The sequence below is a fragment of the Peromyscus leucopus genome, chromosome 16_21 (genome assembly GCF_004664715.2).
Source record: "Peromyscus leucopus breed LL Stock chromosome 16_21, UCI_PerLeu_2.1, whole genome shotgun sequence".
Taxonomy (NCBI): Eukaryota; Metazoa; Chordata; class Mammalia; order Rodentia; family Cricetidae; genus Peromyscus; species Peromyscus leucopus.
The window spans coordinates 8,255,162-8,273,413 of record NC_051084.1 but is presented as its reverse complement, the minus strand read 5'-3'; the positions used below and the strand labels follow the sequence as shown (position 1 = coordinate 8,273,413).

The following is an 18,252-nucleotide window of genomic DNA, read 5'->3' as shown; positions in this document are numbered from 1 at the left end:
CCCCAAAAAAAGGGTAATTCTTGCAAAGCCCCAACAGGTCTCTGTCCAGTCCTCCCTGCAAAGATGCCAAGATGGCAGCCGACCAGGTGAACCGCATCCTGGTCGTCTAGCAGCCTCCCCAGTCAAGATGGAGCGCTAGCGAGCCCTCTGCATGGAACTCGGGGAACATGGGCTGGGGGAAATGACCCTTGGCGTTGCACAGCCCTATTCCAGAAGAGGCTGTGCCCAGAGCCTGGCAGTGCCCGGGGTGGGGCGAGATTGCTGCTTCTAGTACCTGAAGGACTCTTGTCCCAGAGGCATGAATTCCGGACATTCTCTGCGAAGGGACAAGATGGGAGTGGGGGAAGGGCAGAGGGTACAAGCTCCACCTAGGGCAGTGGCCACAGCAGGAAAAGGGGCAGACAGAACCAGGAGCCTGGAAAGGAAGCATGATGCCAACAGGAACAGCAGCTGGAGCCTGGGCGCTGGCCCTTGCTCTGTGGGGTGAGCCGCTCCCAGCCCCACTGACCCTCCGCTTAGTAGTCCAGCTCCCAGCTCCCCAGGGCCTCCCTTCTCCCTAGACATTGCCTAGAACCTGGGCACCATCTTTCAGAGCCCCTCACCCACCCTGTCCTACACTTATTAGCTCCACCTCTCCCCTTCTGCCCCTCTACCATGACGCTGCCCCCCAGGAGCCGTGGTTGGTGGTCAGAACATCACAGCCCGGATTGGAGAGCCACTTGTGCTGAGCTGTAAGGGGGCCCCTAAGAAACCACCCCAGCAGCTAGAATGGAAACTGGTAAGCAGGACTCCCGGCTTGGCCGCTGCACCTCAGGAGCGCTCCTGGAGGGTCCCCAGCACCCCTCGCTATCTGGCCAGCCCTTCCCCAAAGTGCCTGGACCGCTTAGGCTTTTCTCTTCTTGCAGAACACGGGCCGGACTGAAGCTTGGAAGGTCCTGTCTCCCCAGGGAGGACCCTGGGACAGCGTGGCTCGAATCCTCCCCAACGGTTCCCTCCTTCTGCCAGCTATTGGAATCGTTGATGAGGGGACTTTCCGGTGTCGGGCAATCAACAGGCACGGAAAGGAGATCAAGTCCAACTACCGCGTCCGAGTCTACCGTAAGGGTCCCACGGCCTTGCCTAAGTCACTTCTCACTTAGGAAAAAGCCTTCATTTACCCCTCGCCCTTGACTCTTGGCCCTGGTTCCCATGCCTGGAGTGTGAGAAACTTCAAAAGGCAGCTTCTGATTGGACTTTCCCTCCAGAGATTCCTGGGAAGCCAGAAATTGTGGATGCTGCCTCTGAACTCACAGCTGGTGTCCCTAATAAGGTACAGAAAATTGGAAGGGTACTTTGAATGCAGTTGTGTGCCACCTACATGGCCTCACAGAGTCAGAGGGTGAGGTCTCCATTCTCCTCCAGGTGGGGACATGTGTGTCAGAGGGAAGCTACCCTGCAGGGACCCTTAGCTGGCACTTGGATGGGAAACCCCTGATTCCTGATGGCAAAGGTGAGTGCCTGGGTGCCCTCGTACCCATCGGCCTTCTCCCTAATATTCTCCCAACACTTCTGGGAGTTTGACTTTGTCCTACCCACTACAGGAACAGTTGTGAAGGAAGAGACCAGGAGACACCCCGAGACAGGGCTCTTCACACTGCAGTCAGAGCTGACAGTGACCCCAGCCCGAGGAGGAACCGACGACCATCCTACCTTCTCTTGCAGCTTCTCTCTGGGCCTCCCCCGGCGCAGACCCTTGAACACAGCCCCCTTCCAGCCCCGTATCAGGGGTGAGTAGGGAGGGAGGCAGGGGTCAATGCCAGGGCCCTCAGGCCTGCTTCCAGGTATGCTGACAGACCTCATGCCCATCCCCACCCAGAGCTTGGGCCTCCAGAGGAGATTCAGCTGTTGGTTGATCCAGAAGGCGGAACCGTCGCTCCTGGGGGGACTGTGAGCCTGACCTGTGTCATCTCTGCTCAGCCCCCTCCGAAGATTCACTGGATAAAGGATGTGAGTGGCCTGGAAGGCCCGAGAGCTGGCCCAAAGGACAGAATGTGCGGCTGGGGAAATGAAGAGTCGAGGGTGTGTGGCCAGGGGTTCTTGACCATCTCCCCTCCCCCTCCCCACCAGGGTGCACCCCTGCCCCTCGACCCCAGCCCTGTACTGCTCCTCCCTGAGGTAGGGCACGAGGATGAGGGTGTCTACAGCTGTGTGGCCACCCACCCTAGCCACGGGCCTCAGGAAAGCCCTCCTGTCAGCATCAGCGTCACAGGTAACCAACCCCTCCCAGACCCGGGGACCCTGGGGCCATGGCCAGGGACACTCTCCCTACCCTACTCAGACATGATCCCCAGCAGCCAGGCCACCCCTCCCTCAGAGCACTCAACACCCAGGCCTCTTCTGCTCCACCACAATCCTGTCAAGAGAGAAGTCCATCCTGCCCACTAACTGAAGGGAGACGCCACTGGGCCTCCCACCAGACAGCCCCACCCAAGCTCAAGTCTTCCCTCATACTACTCTTTGTCTTCCAGAAACAGGCGAGGAGAGGCCAGCTGCAGGTGAGGGACAGGACTAAAGTCACTAGGGAAGCGTATGAGTGCCACATGTGACTGGGTATAGTCAACAAGGAAGGAGCGTGTGTGCTGGAGCTGTACCTTCAATCTTACCTGTGTCCCTACAGGCTCTGTGGGCGGGTCTGGGCTGGGAACGCTGGCCCTGGCCCTGGGGATCCTGGGAGGCCTGGGAATAGCCACCCTGCTCATTGGGGCCATCCTGTGGCGAAAACGGCAACCCAGACGAGAGGAGAGGTGAGTGAAAGTCACTGACCAGGGGCTTCCAGGCAGCAATTGAGAGCTGTCGGAGCCAACAGACGGCTAGAATACCGTGCCTTCTCAGGAAGGCCCCGGAAAACCAGGAGGACGAGGAGGAACGTGCGGAGCTGAATCAGTCAGAGGATGCTGAGACAGCAGAGAACGGGGCAGGAGGACCTTAGGAGAGCCAGGCAGACCTCGTCCACCAGCTCCTTCGCCTCCCTCCTGGAGCTGTGCTGGCCCCCGCCCGACCAGCTCTCCCATGTATGATCCCTATTCCACCTCAATACACTTCTACAACCAGAGCCCACCTGACCCACGCTGAGTAAACACCTGACACATGTCTCCTCCTCGTTGTCTGTGTGTGAGATAAGCAACCTCACCCCTGTATCCCTGGGAGCCCTGCAGGGGAGGGGCTCATCCATGCCTCCCACTGTACCAAGTAGCTATTCAAGCTGGGCGGAAGAGGTACCTGTCCTGGAAGAAGGGAAGGATTGGGAAGACTTCCCCACAATATATTTCACTTTTTTTTTAATTGAAGTTGTAATAAAGGAGGTAGTGAGGGGTGGAAAGGAGACATTTAGAGTCAGACTCATATTAGACAGCGGGGAGAGAAAATTAAATTAAATCAACAAGTGGAGGAGTCGGGGAGAGCCCACCTTTAGACATCAAATCAAGAGATCTGGGGGAAGCAAAGGACTGGGACAAAGGGGAACTGGGCACCTGTCTTTAATCTGTCCTCCTCCGGGGGGGGGGGGGAGTAACTGCGCTACTGGACCAGCAGTACAGAGCAGCAGGCACCCCATCCTAAGCAGACTGGTCACTCTTCCCCACGGCCTCCTGAAGGAGGCTTTGGCCAACAGAGATAGGTCATGGAAGTCAGGGGGTGCTCCAAAAGCAAGGAAGGGCCAGCAGGGACCCCCAATACTGATTCTCCTCTAGCTAGAGGTGGGCAGGGTGGAGACATAGCTCAAATACTGAGCAGCCAGAAAAAGAAGAAGATGGCGAGAAACAGGAAAAGGGAATCTTGCCAGCTGGAGGCCGGGTGTCCCTGTCCCAGATCCACACCTGTGGGAGAAAGGGAACTTCAAAAGCGTGCTTGCAGGCCAGGAGAGGGCCCTGGCAGGGACCTGGGGAAGGCTCTTACCTGCACCCCTGCGGAAAGGCTCGTGGGCATTGAACACGGTGGTGAAAAAGCCAAAGGGAAAAGCACCAACACCAAACGAGAAGTGGAAGCCCCCGGCATCGCCGAACGGCTGGAACCCCTAGGGAGGCAGGAAGATCAGGGAAATCCACGGGCTTTGGCACCGGAGGGACACAGCTGGACAAGGAGACTCACCCCTCGGCTCTCTGGAGCTGGTCGCTGGCCCTGGGGGCGGGGTGGAGTTCTCAATCTGAGAGGAAGAAGAGAGGGGATCAGCACCTCTTCCACACTCTCTCGGGGCGGAGGTTCAACCTTCCGTCCACACTGTGTCCAGTCTCCCACCTGGGATCCTGGGGCTTCTGGCTTCCTCGTCCATAAAGAGGGACGACATTCTCCCTGCTGATGCCAGCTTTACACACGGGGCACTCTTGCCTGTCTGGCCGTGTCTCCAACCACTGGAGAGAAAACAGGGAGTGTTTTCAAAGAGGGTCTTGGTGCTCCTCAGCCCTCCCCGTTCCCTGTTCATCTCATGAACACATACCTGGTGAAGACAGGGCCAACTGGATGGAGGAAAGAGAAAAAACAAAACAAAGAAAACAGGTCAGACTACGGAGAAGAGCCACAGGCCCCAGACAACAGACGCCCCCTTCACCAGTCTCCAGGTATCGCCTGCCACACGGCTGTTTCTTTCCGAATTTTCTACAACTTCTAGCATACTTGCTAACTTGATTTCTCCAACTTCTCTCATCTCAGCACCCAAAGTTCCTGCCATCCTCAACACATTCCACCCTCTCTTCCACCTAGCTATACACACACACACACACACACACACACACACACACACACACACACCTCCCTCAACCTCTCCATTTTCTGCCTCTTAACTTTTGATTCCTCAATTCAACAGGTTTCTTTTCAGCCCCCATTCCTCCAGACTCCCACCATTCCAGCTCCACTGTTCCTTTCCCTCTCACTTCAATAAAACCCCTATCTCCCGACCTTCTGACCTCTCCACCTTGCCCTTCCACAATGCCTTTGTCCTTGGGTTTGACGACACCCCCCCACCCCACCCCCATCTCAATGTGGATCCACAGTCCCTAGATCTTGCCCTCCTCCGACGAGGGGCACCTCCCTTAGACTGAAGGTCTCTCTCCTCTGCTTTTATGTCAACAGCTGGGTAGATCTAACCGGGGTGGGGGGTGGTACTGTGGCTCAGGCCTCACCAGCACGAATAGGCAGTGTTGCCCATTCCCCATTCCACCTCCTCCTTATAACATGCCACACATGCACCAGCTCTTAAGACCCTCCTCCGCTCCAGGCATCTCATCTACACAGACGTGATCACACACACACACACACACACACACACACACACACCAGCAAAGACTCAGGCCTCCCCTGCGTGTGTGCGTGTGCGTGTGCGTGTGCGTGTGTGTGTGTGTGTGTGTGTGTGGCGGGGAGACACAGTCCTCGGGTCATCGGAATAACTGCATGGCCCCCGCTCCCGGCCTCCCCATCACACAGAGGCGCCCCACCGCCTCACCCCGCGCTCCTGACTCGGGTCCTCACCAATACAGGTGGCCGCACACGCTGACCACAGCTTCGCGAGCCGTCTCCAGACATATATTACATTCGAAGGTCGCGCCCGCCCCGCCCCGCTCGCGGTTTGGCCCTTCGGGGCCCCCGTCCTCTTCTTCCGCCGCTGCCATGGTCGATTCTGCTTCGCCCCCACGTACCCCTCAGCGCCCCCAGACACACACACATATACACTTACATACAGCACACACACACACGCCCCAACAAGCCAGGACCGCCTTCTGCCCACGATGGTTGGGCAGACTTCAAGGTTTGCTCATCACTATTGGTCGAGGTGCCTGCCAATCATACAGGAGTCAAAAGACAGGATGGAGCTAAACAGTGGGGGCGGGAAAAGGTGTGTGGGCCCTACCCTTGCCCGATGATGATTGGCTGAGAGGGCGTCAGTCACTGTGCAGCGCCAAGGGATTGGTAATAATGCGCGCAGCTAGGGAGGCTTTGACTCGTCTGCGCAGCTGCCAGTCATGACCAAAGCTCTGAAGGGATTGGCTCGGGCCCACAGAACTCGTCCACTACGAGCCGCTCTCTCTCCTTCTCTTCCGCTTTCGAAGAATGTCCGGGTTCCTATTGGACTTTAGAGCGTACGGCTCCAAATCAAATGATTGGCTGGAACGACACGGGGGGAGGGGCGGGGCCTACAGGAAATGAGCATGCGCAATAAGCGGGTCGCGGGGCGGGGGGCGGGGGCCGTGGAGCGGACCAACCCGACGCGAGCCGAGTCGACTCCAGCCCCACCCCTTCCACTCCGCGTTGTCGCCATGGCAACCCCTCCGCTCTTGGCGGGGCCTACGGTGCCCAGGCCTTGGCCGGGCTTCATCCGGGTCTTCCGCCGGGGACTCCTCTGCCTCTGGGTTTGATTGGGCGGTTTGCTGAGCCGCCGATTGGCCGAGGCCTCGAGAGCCGGTGCCGAGCTCGGGAAAAGAGGGCAGAGATACCGGGGTCGCAGGGTTCAAGATGGCCCCGGCCCGCTTGGGTGACGTAGAGGGCAGAACCTGGGTCCGCGCCCCCGTCTCCGAGAAGCCAGCCGCGGGACTGGGGCCAGCCGGACGTGTGGATGGTGCGGCCGGCGGCCTGCGGCGCTGGTGTTAACCCGGCCCTCTCGGTGGGACGACTCCGCCTCTCTAGGTGATTCTCGGGGCAGAGCCGAGCCCGAGGCCCAGCCGCCCCCGCTGTGATGTGACCCAGAGCCGAGCACAGTGGACCCCGGCCCCGTCTTAGGTCCTAAGGGCAGGAGAGGTCTGGTTCCTCCTCTTCGGGAGTGGGCGCCCGAGGGGCGCAGCCCGCCCCGTGGGTGACCGCGGTAGGACGGAGTAGGTCCGCCCCCTCCTTGTAATTTGCCCTGCAGGGCTTTGGATCTCTTCCCTGGCCGGACCTCGGAGAGCCTGGGCCCTTTGAGCAGTCAGTGACCCATACTGTGGCACAAGACGCAGAGTTAGGTAACAGTCCTCCCACTACCAAGGGCTCTCCACCAAGCTGTGTCAACTCATTCAGGGCAAAGGTGTCCCAGGGCGGGAGACAGAAACAGACTAAGGACTGTCCCAGCACCTTGATAAAAAGTGCCAGTGAGGCTGAGGAATAAACAGAGGTGAGAAGCTGGGACTCAATATAGGGTAAGCGAAGATTCTGGAGGACTCTTCAAGGTGTAGATACAGAAATGGCGAATGTGGAGGTAGAAGTGATGGACCGGTCCAGAGATGAAGAAGAGGGAAGCCGGGCTCGGCCAGCAGGCTACATGGTTCATCCCATCGTTTTATTACCCCTAGGAAGCGGTGTTTTGCTGTCCAAAGTCTCATTGTAGCTCAGGCTGGCCTCAGTTCAGAGATGCTCCTGCCCCGGGCTCGCAAACGCTGCTATTACAGGCGCATTCCACCAAAGCCCGCAGCTGGCTTCTGTGTTGGGGGAAGGGGTTGGCTCGGACCGAGTGAAGGAGCGAATCAAAAGCACTTAGGCAAGCAAGCATGGAAGGGAGAGAAGGGCCCTTTATCTTTAAAGGCCAAAGGTGGGTGGAGGAGATGGGGACCCGGGACAAAGAGCAAGTGGACAGAACGCTGGAGAGCCAGGCAGGGTAAGACGGAGTCCTGGGCAGAAAAGGGTGAACTCAATGCTTGGGTTAAGAAGGTACTTCATAAGCATCTGTTTATGGGGACAGGAGAAGGGGTGTTTGGGAATCCTGGAGTGACGGGGCTAAGCACAGCGCTGCGGTTCAAAGAAAGGCAACGGTCAGAGAGCGTGTGATCGAAGCTAGACGGTGCGGAGGAAAGAGAGCAGGGAACCTGGGTCACAGGTGCTGAGACTGGCGGACCTAGCGGCGTCGCTGCCTGCGGCCGCGAGTCCCACTGAGCTCCCCCGGGGCGGGGCCGGCGAGAGGCGATTGGCGAGGCCCGCTGCCCATCATCGCCCCCCACTTCCTGGCCAGCCCCGGAAGCCAGCAGGCGCTGGGAGGGGTGGGAGAGATAGCGGCGGCAGTAGCCCGGGCCCTCAGCGAGCCGGCAGGGAGGGAGGGTGTTGGGGGTACGGCCCCCCACCGTTCCGACCGACATGGGCCCAGCTTCCCACTCCCACCACCCCTCCATCGGTCGGGGCTAGGACGTCCCCAAATCCTGTCGCCCCCTTGGCACCGACACCGAGGCAGAGACACAGCCGCCGCCGCCGCTGCCGCAGCCTGGCTGGGGAGGGGGCCCGTCCCCCAGGCCCCCCGCCCCATTGAGGTGTGGGCGGGAAAGGGGTGGGAGGAGGTGGGAGGAGGTCGCAGAAGGGGGCCGGGATGGGGGGAGATGGGGCCGGGAGGGCCGTCTGGGGACAGGGTTGCTGGGGAGAGGGGCCTGAGCGGAAGAATGGGAGCGGCGAGGGCTGGAGACAAGCCCCCGAGGTGGAGGGCTGGCCCAGAGGGCCAGAGCCGGGTGAGAGGCGAGAGGGGAGCTCCGGATTTGGGACGGGGGTGTGGACAAGGGAATCTTGGAGAGGGGATTCCCTCCCTTCAGGTTCCCCAGCCCTTCTGCTGCGTTTTGGCCCCACATGACTTGGGTGGCCGTGAGAAGGCCAGGACTGCTTCCCAGGAAATGCTGTCAGGCACCCGTTAACCTCTAGGCACAGAACCACTCATTTCTCAGCGGCCTTCCACGTTGGGGTGGACCCTTACTAACACACGAGCGAGCGTCCTGTGGGAGGCTGTTTCTGCATTGGTTCCGAGTGCCTTTGACAGGTTGGATTGCTTGTGTGCAGCTGGCTGCTGTGTGCTCTCCACAGGCTGAGGGAAGGACGTCTAAACGCCCATCAGAGTGGCCCTCATACTTCATGTGTTCAGTTTGTGACATGCTCCAGTGCCAAATGTATATGAGGGCTTGGCGTGTTCCATCCGTTGGATGTTTCCTTGTTCCCTACATGCTTTATGTTTTTGCATGTTTGACGTTAGCTTGTCTTGTTTGGCCTCACAGGTGCTCATCCACAGTTCTGGAGTGTGCAGGATGCTTCCTGTGTGGGATCCAATGGCTTAGCCTTGTTGTGATCACAGTAGCTTGTTTTCCTCCTACACGAACGAGGTTCTCGCCACAGATCTGCATGCCCCATGATGTGACAGGTTGATGCGGCATAACCATAGCTTGTACTTCTGGTTGCACCTGCCATTATTTCGTAAATTTTGTCATTGTGATTGATGTGAGCTATTTGCTCATTAGCCCATTTGACATTACAGTGTGTTCATAAATCTTCAAACATTTCTGTGTAGAGATGATTACTTCATTCGACCAAGTGTTACACAAGTATTAGTTGTTCTCCAATTCCCTCAAGGCATTTTTTTTGTTGTTATACTTTGAGACAGGGTCTCTCTATGTAGACCAGGTTACCCTTGAACTCACAAAGATCCACCCGCCTCCTGCCTCTGCCTCCTGAGTGCCACCAGGCCCAGCTGAGATTTTTTTTTTTTTTTTTTGACAATTTCACATAGCTACACTGGCCTTGAACTTGAGATGGGGCCAGGCTGGCCTGGAATTCCTGATTTTCTTCCTTACATGCATGTGTCACCACACTTAGGGTCCCGTGGCACCACTGACTTGCTTTACTTTGCTGACCACCTGAGCTGCTCTTCACATGTGTTTGTCTCCACTGGCTGGATAGTCGGTGTCACAGCTTAATGCAGGTCTGTCCTGCGGCGAGCTCCCAGTGTCCGTGTTTCTGTACGGACCATTGTCTGTGCCCACTTTCTGCACAGTTGGCACATAGTTTATGACAAGAGTGTGGTGGTATGTTGATCCCCCTCTGTGTACTGAGATGTTTGTCATAGTTTGTACTCCGGCTTCCCTGTGGCCATGTGTAAATGAGTTGCTGTACGGCTTGCCCTCGGTGTTTGGGGGAGATGACTTTTGCTACCTCGCCTACGATCAGAGCTGTCCCCTCCCAGCCTGCAAGTGTAACTCAGCGGCCCAGCACGTGAACAGCCCAGCCCTGAAGCAAAACGGAAGGAAACAAAACTGAGAGCCATATTCCTCTTATTAACTCATCAGTGTGGGCATGCCTGCAGCCTTAAAATCCCTTCCGAGATTTCCTGAGCACCCACTGAACCTGTTTCTGTCTGGGCATGAACATAAGACATAACCCCCATCCTGAAGTTGCTTACCGCCTGGAGGAGATAAGCACAAAAGACCAGTGAACTTTTACCCAAAGTGTATTATCGATATCAGTAGTTCTCAAGCCCAGTGTACAGCAGACTTACCTGGAAGGCATGTTAAAATACAGGCTGGCCCGGTGCCCAGGGTTCATTATGTCTGGGCGAGGCCCAGAAGTTACGTTTCTACACCTTGACAACCAGTGATCATACAAGGTGTGGTGGCCTACACCTTTAGTCCCAGCGTTCAGGAGGTACAGGCAGGAAGATCGTCACAACCAGTCTCGGGATATTCAGGGACGTGCTAGAAATTTGTAATGAAAACCTGGGCCTGGCGAGGTTGTGAAAGACATTGGAAGGTGGCACTGAGCTGTGTAAAGCAAGAGGAGGTAGGGCCTGCCAGCCTTAGGGAGCAGTATAGTTATGAGCATAGAAGCACAAAGGACTTGTGGCCGATCTGAGGAAGTGAAGAAAATCGTTCTGGAGATGGGGGCAGAGATAGAAGCACAAGTCAACTTCTCGAGAAAGGACTTTTGGAAAGAGGAATGCTCAGATTTAGGTCACAGAAGTCTGTCTGGTGGCTGTATGACGAGGAGTGGAGGGCAGCCCTAACCTCACACAGTGTATAGCTCAGGGAACGAAGGTGCTGGTCGGAACCGTTTAGAAAGCCTGCTGTTTGGAGTTCTGGGGGATAGAGGTGGGCTCGTGTGTCCTCCTGGGCCATTGCAGTTTTAGGAAGGGAGAGCCTTTGACCTGCTTGGAGAGACAGGTACAGAACACCCATTTTATCAGCTGGCAGTGGGACAGAGTGGAGGAAAGAGGAACGCCCGGAAGGCAGGTTCTGCATGCATCTCTTCTTCCTGAGCAGGTGATTGGAAGTTCCTTTACTCTGCAGTCTCTTTGATAAGGCCTCTCATATGACCTGCCTGCCCACATTGCTTCCAAGAGGCCAGAAGGAAGGAAGGGAATAGTTGGGTTTGTTTGTCTGTCTGTAGAAGTGCATTGTTACGTGGGGTGTAGAGTCATAAAGGACTGCACTGCAGGGAGAAGAGATTTTTCTAGATATGTATGTATATTCCTTTATCTGTCACTGGGTATGATAGTAAGGTGTGTGTGTGTGTGTGTGTGTGTGTGTGTGTGTGTGTGAACATATTATTGTATGCCTGAGTTTTTTGGGTCTCCGACTTGTTCCATGGTGTTTGTCGGTCACTGTCATGTCTGCTGTGTGCGTGTGTGTATGTAAGTGAGTATTTAGTAGGACTCAGGATGCTTAGGTTTAACCTAGAAACTGCTGCTGAGGAGCTGCTTGGCCTCAGGTAAGCTCTTTGCTCTCCCTGAGCCATTTCCAGTGAAACCAATAATGCTAATAGTACTTTGTAAACTATCAGGTGGACTCACATACATAGGATTTAACATACTAATAAACAGCACTGTCCACCAGAAATAAAATGGAGCCGCTCTTTAAACTTCTGATAACCACAATAAAAATGGTGAAAAGAATCAGTGAAGCCCATTTTGTTGGTGTATCTAACTGAGGCCAACAGAGCCAGAAGAATGGGTAGGAAACGATCAGGTTCAGTGCTGGTGCTCTTTCCCAGCCTGGAGTGGGGTGTTAGTAATGGGACGTTTTACATGTCTGCTTTCCACCCAGAATCCTCAAGAGTCTGGTATGCATTTAATATTCCCAGTCCCTCTCCATTGGGAGTGGACAGTACAGGGGTAGACTGCCCATCCACCGCCGGCTGTGGTGCCTCATGCCTGTAAGAGATAGAGAAGGTCACTGTGCATTAGAGGCCAGCCTGGCCTACAGAATTCCAGGTCAGCTTGGGTTAGAATGAACTTTGCCTCAAAAGAAATAGTCCTTTCCAGCCACAGATGTTAGCTGTGTCTTTGCTGTTCCTTGTCACTCACCTGAGAGTTGTGGGTGTTTGGGGCTCTTGTCTGTCTGTATCTGGAGTCCTGGAGCTGCAGCGGACAGCGGTCTCAGGCTGGGTTCCTCCCGTTCCACCTGGCTCCTCTCACCTGCAGGTGACCAGAATGGAGCTGTGGCCCGGGGCCTGGACGGCGCTGCTGCTGCTGCTGCTCCTCCTGCTGTCCACCCTGTGGTTCTGCAGCCCCAGTGCCAAGTATTTCTTCAAGATGGGCTTCTACAACGGCTGGATCCTCCTGCTGGCTATCCTCGCGATCCCCGTGTGTGCTGTCCGAGGGCGCAATGTCGAGAACATGAAGTAAGGGGCCGAGGGGCTGAGGGGCGAGCAGCGGTCGGTCTGGGGGACCCAGGGTGAGAAGGCAGTGGAAGGTTTGCGGGGAGAAGAACTCAGACACAAGTCCAGAGACAAGATGCGGGGAGGACTGCAAAGATGGCCAGGAAGTCAGTAGGCAGGCGGGCGCAGAGACAGAGGCATGCTAGTGGGCATCAGTGGATCCCACTGGGCCCCCTTGCCATGACCCACAGGATCTTGCGTCTGCTGCTGCTTCACATCAAGTACCTGTATGGGATCCGCGTGGAGGTGCGGGGGGCTCAACACTTCCCTCCCACACAGCCCTACGTTGTGGTCTCCAACCACCAGAGCTCCCTCGACCTGCTCGGTGAGGCCTCATCACAGGGCCCCGCCCCCCAAACATGCTTTCCTAGAGGCCCTTAATTCCCCCTCCTCTTGAATGCCATCCCTCCTCGGGTCTCCTCTCCCTGGGTGGGTCTGCCCTCGGCAGGTGCCTACACCTGTAGTCAGCTCTGATTTCTCAGGCCTTCTCCAACCCACTCTCTTCAGTTTGTGTGGGTGGGACCCGGAGTGGGTGTGGCACCTGCTGTGATCCTGCTTATGCCCTGATCTGTACCTCATCCTCACCCCTGCCAAGGGATGATGGAGGTGCTGCCAGATCGCTGTGTGCCCATTGCCAAGCGTGAGCTCCTATGGGCTGGCTCTGCCGGACTGGCCTGCTGGCTGGCAGGAGTCATCTTCATTGACCGGAAACGCACGGGAGATGCCATCAGTGTCATGTCTGAGGTGGCCCAGACCCTGCTCACCCAGGATGTGAGTCTTCCTGAGATGGGGCTTTTTGGGGGTTAGGGGTAAATGATTGCGAATCACTGATAGTGGTGTGTCGTCGTTGGAGCATGGCAGCCACCGGCCCTCCTCATGTGTGCTCTTCTGACCTCCTCCCCTCAGGTGAGAGTCTGGGTTTTTCCTGAAGGAACAAGAAACCACAATGGCTCCATGCTGCCCTTCAAACGTGGCGCCTTCCACCTTGCAGTCCAGGCCCAGGTGACCCCTGCTCTCTGCTCACCAGCCTCCAGACCCGCCTCCTTCCTGCCCAGGGCGCGTGCACTCACCGGCTTTCCCTCTTCCTAGGTTCCCATTATCCCCATAGTCATGTCCTCCTACCAAGACTTCTACTGCAAGAAGGAGCGCCGCTTCACCTCGGGTGAGCACACCTGCCCTGAGGGCTCTGAGCAGGTCTGGGGAGGGCGTGGCCAGGAAGGCCCTGGGGCAAGGGGACCTTAGGTACCCGCTGGACACGCCAGGTAGGTAGGACCGGTCTCCCAAGAGGGACCGTTACAGTCTGGAGGGAAGGTGAAGCTGGTGTGGCAGGGCTGCGCTGAGAACAGACAGCTCTGCACACCGGCCGCACGCTGGAATTGTGGAGAGGCCTGGACAGGCGGCTGAGGATTGTGTCAGCGGCTGGCGAGCAGAGCAGCGGTCATCCTGGTGATCAGGAGACCCGGCAGGTGGAGGAGAGGCGTGGCGGGACTGCACTCCAGCTGGCTGAGACCCAAGAGTGTCTGTCGGCCGTGACGCTGTTCCTCATCCCACCAGGACGATGTCAGGTGCGGGTGCTGCCCCCAGTGCCCACAGAAGGGCTGACACCAGATGATGTCCCAGCTCTGGCAGACAGAGTCCGGCACTCCATGCTCACTATCTTCCGGGAGATCTCTACTGATGGCCTGGGTGGCGGTGACTGTCTGAAAAAGCCTGGGGGAGCGGGCGAGGCCCGGCTCTGAGCTTCCTCCTACCCTCCGTCTTTCTCCCACGCCTCCGCCCCAGAGCCTGAAGCAGGGCCAGGCCCTCTTCCTGGGCCCCCACTCCCTACTGTCCTTTTGGAATCTTCAAGTTCTGAAGTGATTATGGATAAGCGTCACTCCGTGTCCTTCCCCGCCCACCCTGGACTTTCCTGCGTGGGTACAGTCTCCGCTCCGATCCCCACCCGCCATCTTGTCTTGTGGGACAGTTGCCTCCCCTCATCTCAAGTGGCTCATCGGATACAAGGGTGGGGGACATTCCATCCCATCCCTTCCCCAGTGGTCTCTTTGTGGCCTTCTCTCCCTCCCCACCCCACACTGGACAATGGACTCATCTGTTCTGTGGAGCACTCCATCCCTCACCCGAGTCCACAGATTGAGTGGGACCATTTGCTGGTGAGGACTCCTCCTCCTGTGGCTGGGAGCTGAACCTGAACACGCCTCACCGGCTCGCCTGGGACCCTCCTCAACACAGGCACCCTCCACGGGGCGGGGCTCTTCTAACTCCGAGGTCTCCCCCTGCCCGTGCCAGGGGCTGAGCACACTCCAGATGCCAATTTCTACTCCCCTGTCCCCCTGGTAGAGGTCTTCAGGGTCCTGGCCTGGCACCATCGTACCAAATTCTGGAGAGGCAGACCCTAGACGCTGCTCTCTGCTCCCTGGGGCCTTAGGGGAAAGAACCTGAGCCTGGTGAGGGAGAGGAGGGCGCTTAATTTATTTCTCTTTCTTTTGAGGTACCTCCCTCTCTGAGCCAGTTTTCATTTCCTCCCAGTGGCATTGGCCACTCCCCCTGCCTCCCATTCTAGACCCATTCCTAAGACCCAGGAGGTAGGCTGGGGGCAGAAGGAACGGGAGGGATCCAGTTTTGTGTGGTTGGTTTTTATTATCTGGGTAACAGCAAGCAACTGAGAATAAAGAGAAAGAGAGATCTGGGGGCTTTCTGTGGCTCCTTGTGCCTCGGTGGTCGATACCCCTGTCTGCCAATCCCAGAGAGCAGGCGGTTTCTGTGTAAACTGGGGATCCAGGCTGCTGCGGGAGTTCTTCTCAACCATGGAGGCCTGGGCCCAGGCTGTTGTCCTCACAGGCCCCCAGTCCAGGCTGTTGTCCTCACAGGCCCCTAGTTCAGGCTGTTGTCCTCACAGGCACCTAGTTAATGGCGAAGAGGCAAGGTGGCTCTGGTCAGGAGGGAGTGGCCCCGCCAGTCACCCAACAATAAGCAAGGATGCCAGGGAATGGGGTCCTGGGTGTAAGAACGTTGCGTTGGGAGGGTCTCAGGAGGGAGATGCCGAGGTGATGATATGTCTTCAGTGTGGAGGAGGGGCAGGGGACTCACAGGCACCCAGCTTCTCCTCAAGCAGCAGCACCTGGTCACTGAGGGACTCGATCCTGTCACCCCGGCCCCAAAGCTCAGCCACCTTTTCTGGCTGCAGCTCTTCAGGCGGCATGGGCAGCACTGCTCGGACCCAGGCCCCAGCCTGTGTGGCCCACTGCAAAGGAAAGTGGTACCTCAGGATTCTGGCAAGGTCCCGGGTGCACTTGCACCCCTGTGGCTCTGCCCCCTGCTCGCCTGCTCCAGCCGCTCCAGGCGCCCACGCAGCTCTGCGACCTCCCACCTCAGGGTTCGCTCCTCACGTTCCGCTTCCCGAACTAGGACAAAGGAAACTGTGAGCATGGCCTAACCTACTACAGGGACCCAGGCCCACCCCGCGGGCGTCCCGTACCCACCTGCCACGCTGAGGATGCTGGCACTTGTTGAGGATTCTAGAGGCCCCCCTGCACAGGCGCGTCCGTCCGGACCCAGAACCAGGGGGTGCGGACAGCTGCACGTGAAGCTGCCCAGGGTGTTCTGACAGCCGTGAGAACAGAGGGTAAGGCTGGTCCTGCACTCATCCACGTCTAGTTACCAGAAAGAGGCGGGGGCTGAAGGGGGCAGGGCGCCACAGTGGGTGGGGAGATGCCAGCGCCCGCCCCGTTGTGGTGGGGCGCCCCGCCGGGATGGGACGACCGCCTGCTTACCCACGCGGCAGTGCTTCCCTGCCCAGCCGGGGGCGCACTCGCACTGGTCCGGTCCGGTGCAGACACCTCCGTTAAGACAAGGCTTGGAGCAGATGGCTGGGGTGCATTCGAGAGGAAAGCGTTAAGACCCGGATTCAGTGCCAGCTTCCCAGCGCCTCCCACAAAGGCCTCAAGTCCCAACCTCACCTTCACAGGTGAGAGCTCCTGGATGTGGCTTCTTCCAGCCCTGGCAGCACACCACGTGTGTCTGCTGTACCTCCCGCCTCACCTCCCTCCAGGCCACGCGGTAAGTGGTCCTAGAACATAGACCCGGCTCAGGACTCGGGGCACCCATCCTGGGCTTGGTTCTTGGGGTCCCTTTGAGACCCTGGAGTCGCGGGGCTGGTCTCACCGGTAGGTGCTGCAGATGCGTCTCCCAGCACACAAGGTCAGGTAGGGCTTGTAGACCGGTTGGCTGTAGGACTCGTTGTAACGCAGCGGAACCACCAGGGTCCGGTTGGAGCAGACACCCGAACTGCAGCCATGCCAGGGGTGGAGGTGGGAGACGCTGAGTGTGGCCGCCCTCGGCAGCCTTGAGTCCCTCACGCCCTCCGCCTACCAAATCTGGCCCCAGCCGAGACCTCACCTTGCCCCTCCCCCATTTGCTGTCACCTGTGTCTGAAAGATCCTCCTCTGGCCCCCTGGCCTGACATCAGGAGCAGGAGGAACGAAAGTCCAGTCAGGAAAGCACACAGCTCAGCCCTGAGCCCCATGGCTCTTCCAGACTCTGTGGGCTAAGACAAGCAGTTATGGAGGCTCTTGGCTTCTCTCTGGCTTCTCCAGCCTCAGCCCTCCTGAAACAGTCTACTGAGGTCAGGACATTCACTCCTCTAAAGGAGCCACTCACATGGTCTACAGCGACCTGTACATTTTATGATCTGTTCAGCCAGGCTCACCCTACCCAGAACTCATGGCCAGCCTTCCCACCCGCAGCCAGGCTCCCCTACCCAGAGCTCGTGGCCAGCCTTCCCACCCGCAGCCAGGCTCCCCTACCCCAGAGCTCATGGCCAGCCTTCCCACAGAACCCTTAGTGTGCCCCTTGTAACTTCTCCTTCAAAACTGTAGCACCCTACACCTAACACACAAACCCAAGCATATTAAATGCATCTCTGCCACCATTGCTCTTACACCATCACGCATACCCTAGACACACACCCTTCACTCAGGAAACCTCCCTCCCAGCTCATACCCACCCTAAGGTCAAGTAACCCCAATTATTTCCACCACCCTCTCCCTCTCCCCACCTGTTTTCCCGTCCAGGGAGACAGCAGCGCAGAGAGCCCAGCAGCAGCCGCTCAGACTGGAGTGGGCAAAGGGCGGGCCCAGACAGCAGCCTCCCTCTCCTGCCCCCTCCCACAAGACTCCCAGTCTCAGGCTGGTCCTGTCTTCCTCGCCCTCTCTTCAGCCAAGGGCTGCTTAGAAGGACCTGCACAGCCTTAGAGGGCCCCCAAATCAGAAGTCCCTGGCTCTCATAGCAACCAACACCCACCCCCTTCAACCTAACAGACTGGGGGAATGTGAGGACGGGGAAAGGGCAGAGCTGAAGCAAGGGCAGGTCACGGCCGAGCAGGCAAGATCCGCTGAGGAAAGAAAGCAGTTACAGAAGGGCAGGGGCGCCCAAGGCACCAGGGGAAAGTGCCTCCGTCTCTTGATGGCATTTATTGGGGGTTGGGGGGGCACCACCCCCACGCCAGAACAGACAGGGCCCTATTGTCTCCGTCCAAATTCTTCCTCCCAGGCAAAGGGAGGCTGACTGTACAGCCCCTCACCCAGCCCTGGCCTACAAAGGTCAAGGGGCGTGACACATGTCCAACCTGACCCTCAGCCCCCTCGTCTAGTCCGGGGGTGGCAGGCCAGTTCTACCCATGGGGCCGAGGCCCAAACCTCCAGAGCCTGGGGCTCAGCCCCCTAACCCTAGGCTGGGACAGGAAGGGAATTGTCTTCAGCAGGAAAGAACCCACAGAGTCAGGAACCTAAACAGAATGGGCATTGAGAGGACGGAAACACCAGGGGCCCCCACCCCCACCAGGCATCGGGGCACCCAGGCCCC

General features: G+C 57.8%; 4 protein-coding genes across 9 annotated transcripts; 2 read left to right on the top strand and 2 right to left on the bottom strand.

Moving 5' to 3' along the window:
* The first annotated feature begins 42 nt into the window (after nucleotides 1-42).
* Ager (advanced glycosylation end-product specific receptor) lies at nucleotides 43-3,131 on the top strand. 2 transcript variants are annotated; one of them, XM_028887923.2, is made up of 11 exons: nucleotides 43-483; nucleotides 672-778; nucleotides 906-1,098; nucleotides 1,245-1,309; nucleotides 1,402-1,489; nucleotides 1,581-1,766; nucleotides 1,856-1,986; nucleotides 2,107-2,248; nucleotides 2,508-2,534; nucleotides 2,657-2,783; nucleotides 2,872-3,131. In XM_028887923.2, exons 1-11 carry the CDS (start codon nucleotides 429-431, stop codon nucleotides 2,966-2,968), a joined length of 1,218 nt encoding a protein of 405 aa, XP_028743756.1. In that variant the 5' UTR covers nucleotides 43-428; the 3' UTR covers nucleotides 2,969-3,131. The 2 variants fall into 2 exon arrangements, with proteins under 2 accessions (XP_028743756.1, XP_028743757.1); XM_028887924.2 differs by lacking the exon at nucleotides 2,508-2,534.
* A 169-nt stretch (nucleotides 3,132-3,300) lies between these two features.
* Rnf5 (ring finger protein 5) lies at nucleotides 3,301-5,839 on the bottom strand. 2 transcript variants are annotated; one of them, XM_028887927.2, is made up of 6 exons: nucleotides 5,500-5,839; nucleotides 4,472-4,490; nucleotides 4,273-4,385; nucleotides 4,126-4,180; nucleotides 3,934-4,051; nucleotides 3,301-3,854 (listed from the first exon to the last, which is right to left on the bottom strand). In XM_028887927.2, the coding sequence occupies exons 1-6, from the start codon at nucleotides 5,637-5,639 to the stop codon at nucleotides 3,757-3,759; spliced, it is 543 nt and encodes a 180-aa protein (XP_028743760.1). In that variant the 5' UTR covers nucleotides 5,640-5,839; the 3' UTR covers nucleotides 3,301-3,756. The 2 variants fall into 2 exon arrangements, with proteins under 2 accessions (XP_028743760.1, XP_028743761.1); XM_028887928.2 differs by having other exon boundaries at nucleotides 5,474-5,642.
* A 466-nt stretch (nucleotides 5,840-6,305) lies between these two features.
* On the top strand, nucleotides 6,306-15,077 carry Agpat1 (1-acylglycerol-3-phosphate O-acyltransferase 1). 3 transcript variants are annotated; one of them, XM_028887889.2, is made up of 7 exons: nucleotides 6,306-6,651; nucleotides 12,155-12,354; nucleotides 12,582-12,715; nucleotides 12,986-13,161; nucleotides 13,297-13,392; nucleotides 13,480-13,552; nucleotides 13,945-15,077. In XM_028887889.2, exons 2-7 carry the CDS (start codon nucleotides 12,164-12,166, stop codon nucleotides 14,127-14,129), a joined length of 855 nt encoding a protein of 284 aa, XP_028743722.1. In that variant the 5' UTR covers nucleotides 6,306-6,651; nucleotides 12,155-12,163; the 3' UTR covers nucleotides 14,130-15,077. The 3 variants fall into 3 exon arrangements, with proteins under 3 accessions (XP_028743722.1, XP_037055730.1, XP_028743721.1); XM_037199835.1 differs by lacking the exon at nucleotides 6,306-6,651 and adding an exon at nucleotides 7,116-7,136; XM_028887888.2 differs by lacking the exon at nucleotides 6,306-6,651 and adding an exon at nucleotides 7,943-8,234.
* A 95-nt stretch (nucleotides 15,078-15,172) lies between these two features.
* Egfl8 (EGF like domain multiple 8) lies at nucleotides 15,173-18,208 on the bottom strand. Of its 2 annotated transcripts, XM_028887890.2 has the most exons (9): nucleotides 17,447-18,208; nucleotides 16,815-16,936; nucleotides 16,555-16,677; nucleotides 16,350-16,459; nucleotides 16,164-16,259; nucleotides 15,873-16,043; nucleotides 15,715-15,794; nucleotides 15,481-15,634; nucleotides 15,173-15,293 (listed from the first exon to the last, which is right to left on the bottom strand). In XM_028887890.2, the coding sequence occupies exons 2-9, from the start codon at nucleotides 16,913-16,915 to the stop codon at nucleotides 15,265-15,267; spliced, it is 864 nt and encodes a 287-aa protein (XP_028743723.1). In that variant the 5' UTR covers nucleotides 16,916-16,936; nucleotides 17,447-18,208; the 3' UTR covers nucleotides 15,173-15,264. The 2 variants fall into 2 exon arrangements, with proteins under 2 accessions (XP_028743723.1, XP_037055729.1); XM_037199834.1 differs by lacking the exon at nucleotides 15,481-15,634 and having other exon boundaries at nucleotides 15,654-15,794.
* Nucleotides 18,209-18,252: the final 44 nt, after the last annotated feature.

Bases quoted from the DNA above. Each gene is read 5' to 3' on its own strand.
- Agpat1 (XM_028887889.2), top strand. From the start codon at position 12,164: ATGGAGCTGTGGCCCGGGGCCTGGACGGCGCTGCTGCTGCTGCTGCTC. The intron at 12,716-12,985 runs GTGAGGCCTCAT...ACCCCTGCCAAG, and splicing joins GAGCTCCCTCGACCTGCTCG to GGATGATGGAGGTGCTGCCA. The intron at 13,393-13,479 runs GTGACCCCTGCT...CCCTCTTCCTAG, and splicing joins ACCTTGCAGTCCAGGCCCAG to GTTCCCATTATCCCCATAGT.
- Ager (XM_028887923.2), top strand. From the start codon at position 429: ATGATGCCAACAGGAACAGCAGCTGGAGCCTGGGCGCTGGCCCTTGCT. The intron at 1,310-1,401 runs GTACAGAAAATT...ATTCTCCTCCAG, and splicing joins CAGCTGGTGTCCCTAATAAG to GTGGGGACATGTGTGTCAGA. The intron at 2,249-2,507 runs GTAACCAACCCC...TTTGTCTTCCAG, and splicing joins TGTCAGCATCAGCGTCACAG to AAACAGGCGAGGAGAGGCCA.
- Rnf5 (XM_028887927.2), bottom strand. From the start codon at position 5,639: ATGGCAGCGGCGGAAGAAGAGGACGGGGGCCCCGAAGGGCCAAACCGC. The intron at 4,181-4,272 runs GTGGGAGACTGG...TCTTCCTCTCAG, and splicing joins CAGAAGCCCCAGGATCCCAG to ATTGAGAACTCCACCCCGCC. The intron at 4,052-4,125 runs GTGAGTCTCCTT...CTGCCTCCCTAG, and splicing joins CAGCTCCAGAGAGCCGAGGG to GGGTTCCAGCCGTTCGGCGA.
- Egfl8 (XM_028887890.2), bottom strand. From the start codon at position 16,915: ATGGGGCTCAGGGCTGAGCTGTGTGCTTTCCTGACTGGACTTTCGTTC. The intron at 16,678-16,814 runs GTGACAGCAAAT...GCATGGCTGCAG, and splicing joins GGAGGATCTTTCAGACACAG to TTCGGGTGTCTGCTCCAACC. The intron at 16,460-16,554 runs GTGAGACCAGCC...TCTATGTTCTAG, and splicing joins CGCATCTGCAGCACCTACCG to GACCACTTACCGCGTGGCCT.